We start from the raw sequence: 2,744 nt of genomic DNA on the forward strand, positions 1-2,744 counted from the left end.
TCCTTGGAATGTTTGGAGGGGGCCATGAGGGGGCTTGGAGGGGTCATTGGAATGTTTGGAGAGGGTTCCTGGGGGGTCCTTGGACCATGTGGGCGGTCCATGGAGGGGCTTGAGGGGTCCTTGGAATGTCTGGGAAGGGGGTCATGAACCTCCTCAATCACCGGAAAAAGGGCCTTGGACCCTCCCCCATCATTGGGAATGGGATCGCGGATCCCTTCCCAGGAATGGAAGAAGGATCACGACCCCTCCCCCAGGAATGGGGGAGATGGATCCCCTCAACCACTGGGAAAGGAGTCACGGGTAACGAGGGTCGCGCCGGTAACGAAGAACGACACCAGACACTTTATTTTGACACTTTGAGCACTTTATTAACGATTTTAGGAGCCAAACCGGCCTCCCCGGAGCCCCTGCGGTGCCCGCGCGGTCCCTCGGCGTCTCCCCGTCCCCGTGCGGACCCTGCGGAGCAAAAAAGCGGCGGTGAAACGGCGGCGCCGGGACTCCTCGGAGCCCCCCGGGCAGGGTGGGTCTGTCTGTCTGTCTGTCTGTCCCGGCGTGTGAGGGTGGGACCGGCGGACGCGACCGCCGGCACCGAAGACTTCGCGCCGGTCTCTGCTTTCCCTCCGCACATCACGGACCCCGGCACGGGCCCGCCGGGGCCCGCCAAGAACGGGAGGAGCCCTCCCGGTGTCCCCCCCACGGACCCTCCCGGTAAACTCCGAGCCGCCCCCCCAGTACCGACCCTACTCCAGTCTCGCCGCCCTCCCGGTACGGAAAGAACTTGTGAGGGTCGTACCTGGCACTATATAACCTCGGTTGTGGGCGGGGCCGCAGCGCTACCCACCAATCAGCGACGGCGCGCGTGCGCAGCAGCCAATGGCATTCCCGCAGAGAGCGAGGGGCGGGGCTTAGCCCCACAGAGAGGCTTCCAATCAGAGGCGGAGGCGCGCGGGCACGGGCCAATGGAGGCCCGGGGAGGGAGGGGTTGTAGAACCGGAAGAGAAGGCAAACCGGAAGCGGGGCCCTGAGACCACGTGGGAGCGCGATGGGGATTGGGGGGAAAATCAACCGGCCCCGGACGGTGAACGGAGGGTCCGGGAGGGTCCCGGGGGGGCCTGGTGGGGTCCAGGGGGTCGAGAATAAACGTGGGGGTGTCGCGTGTTCCGGTGGGATCGGGAGGCGCGGGGTGGGGGATGTTCCGGTGCCCGTTAACCCCCCGTGTCCCCCCCAGGAGCTCCGTAAGAAGCTGTTCAAGCGGCGGCGGGAGCTGGCGCGGGGGCGGCGGCAGAAGCGGCGGTGAGACCCCCCCCTCCACCCTTTCCCCCCGCGGTGCCCCCCCACAGCCGGTGCCGGTGGCTGAAGGGGGTCCCTGGGGTGTCTCCGGTGCAGGTCGGGCCCGTCGGTGTCGGTGCCGCCCCCGCTGTGGGGGAAGAGGCGGCGGAAGGAGCTGAAGCGGCTCCGGGGGGCGGCGAAACGGGGTGAGAATTCTGGGGGGGGGGGCACCGGAGGTGTCCCGCGGGGGGGTGGGGACACGACTGAGGACACCTCTGACCCCTCCCCCGGTGTCCCCCCAGCGCTTGAGGCGGCGGCGGCCGCGGAGAGAAAACCGGAGATGGAAACGCAAAAGAGGAAAAGCAACGATGTGGAGATGGAAGAGGAGGAGCCCCTGGGGACAGCGGGGACACCCCCGGGAACAGCAGAGACACCCCCGGGGACATCCCCGGGCACCGGTGGCACCTGACCCACACCGGGGTCCCTGGTGTCCCCTCCCCCTCAGCAGTGGCACTGGTGTCACCTCCCTGGCACCAGTTTGTCACTGTGGTCACCAGTGTCACCTCCCCAGCACTGGGGCCACCTGTCCTTCACTGGGATCACCCGACCCTCACCGGGGTCACCTGAGTCCCACCAGTGTCACCAGTTTGTCACTGGGGTCACCAGGGGGGCACCAGTGTCACCTCCCTCTCCCCAGTGTCACCAGTTTCTCACTGGGGTCACCAGGGGGGCACCAGTGTCACCTCCCTCTCCCCAGTGTCACCAGAGGCACTGGGGACACCAGCGTCACCTTCTTGGCACCAGTTCATCCCCAGGGTCACTGGTGTCCCCTCCTCAGTGGCACTGGGGACACCTGGCACCGGAGTCCCAGCGGGGTGCCCAGTTTGTCACCGGGGTCACTTCGGGGGCTGATTCCCAATTGTTGCTGTTTATTGTTATTATTTAATGATCCATTAAAATATTCTCGTTTATTTTCTTTGTCCATCGTTGTCGACGCCATCCCCAGAGAACAAGGAGACCGAGGCTGGAAAACTCCCGGGTGGGGCTTTGGAGCCCCAGTGCCCCCAGTTCACACCAGTATCCTAGTCTGTGTCCCCACTTCACACCAGTGACCCCAGTCTGTGTCCCCAGTTCAAACCAGTGACCCCAGTTTGTGTCCCCAGTTCACACCAGTGACCCCAGTCTGTGTCCTCAGTCCCTCGCCACTGTCCCCAGTTCACACCAGTGTCCCCAGTTCACACCAGCAATCAAGTCGGTGGCTTCTGTCCGTGTGTCTGTCCGGGGGGGAGAGGGAGAACCTCATGGGGGGAAAGGGGACACCCCAAGGGGGGGCGCCTTTCCCTGTGACACCGGGGGAGGGGGGCGGAACCTCCGCAGGGCGGAACGATCGTGCGCGGCCGCGGGCGCGGAGGGAGAGCGCGGGGTGAGGCCCCTCCCGGCGCATGCGCAGCCGCCCCGGCCCGGCCGCCGCCGCC

The 2,744-nt window shown here is 66.1% G+C and overlaps 1 protein-coding gene and 1 non-coding gene across 2 annotated transcripts; one reads left to right on the forward strand and one right to left on the reverse strand.

The window, feature by feature from the left end:
• Positions 1-540: 540 nt before the first annotated feature.
• LOC113960681 lies at positions 541-674 on the reverse strand. Its single transcript, XR_003532079.1, has one exon. It is a non-coding gene; the product is annotated as a small nucleolar RNA SNORA57 (small nucleolar RNA).
• Positions 675-920: 246 nt separating this feature from the next.
• On the forward strand, positions 921-2,240 carry CUNH11orf98 (chromosome unknown C11orf98 homolog). Its single transcript, XM_027670339.1, has 5 exons — positions 921-1,078; positions 1,229-1,293; positions 1,387-1,475; positions 1,572-1,727; positions 1,778-2,240. Exons 1-5 carry the CDS (start codon positions 1,043-1,045, stop codon positions 1,894-1,896), a joined length of 465 nt encoding a protein of 154 aa, XP_027526140.1. The 5' UTR covers positions 921-1,042; the 3' UTR covers positions 1,897-2,240.
• Positions 2,241-2,744: the final 504 nt, after the last annotated feature.

This window comes from Neopelma chrysocephalum, unplaced genomic scaffold (assembly GCF_003984885.1).
Source record: "Neopelma chrysocephalum unplaced genomic scaffold, ASM398488v2 Primary Assembly neopelma1_96841, whole genome shotgun sequence".
NCBI lineage: Eukaryota > Metazoa > Chordata > Aves > Passeriformes > Pipridae > Neopelma > Neopelma chrysocephalum.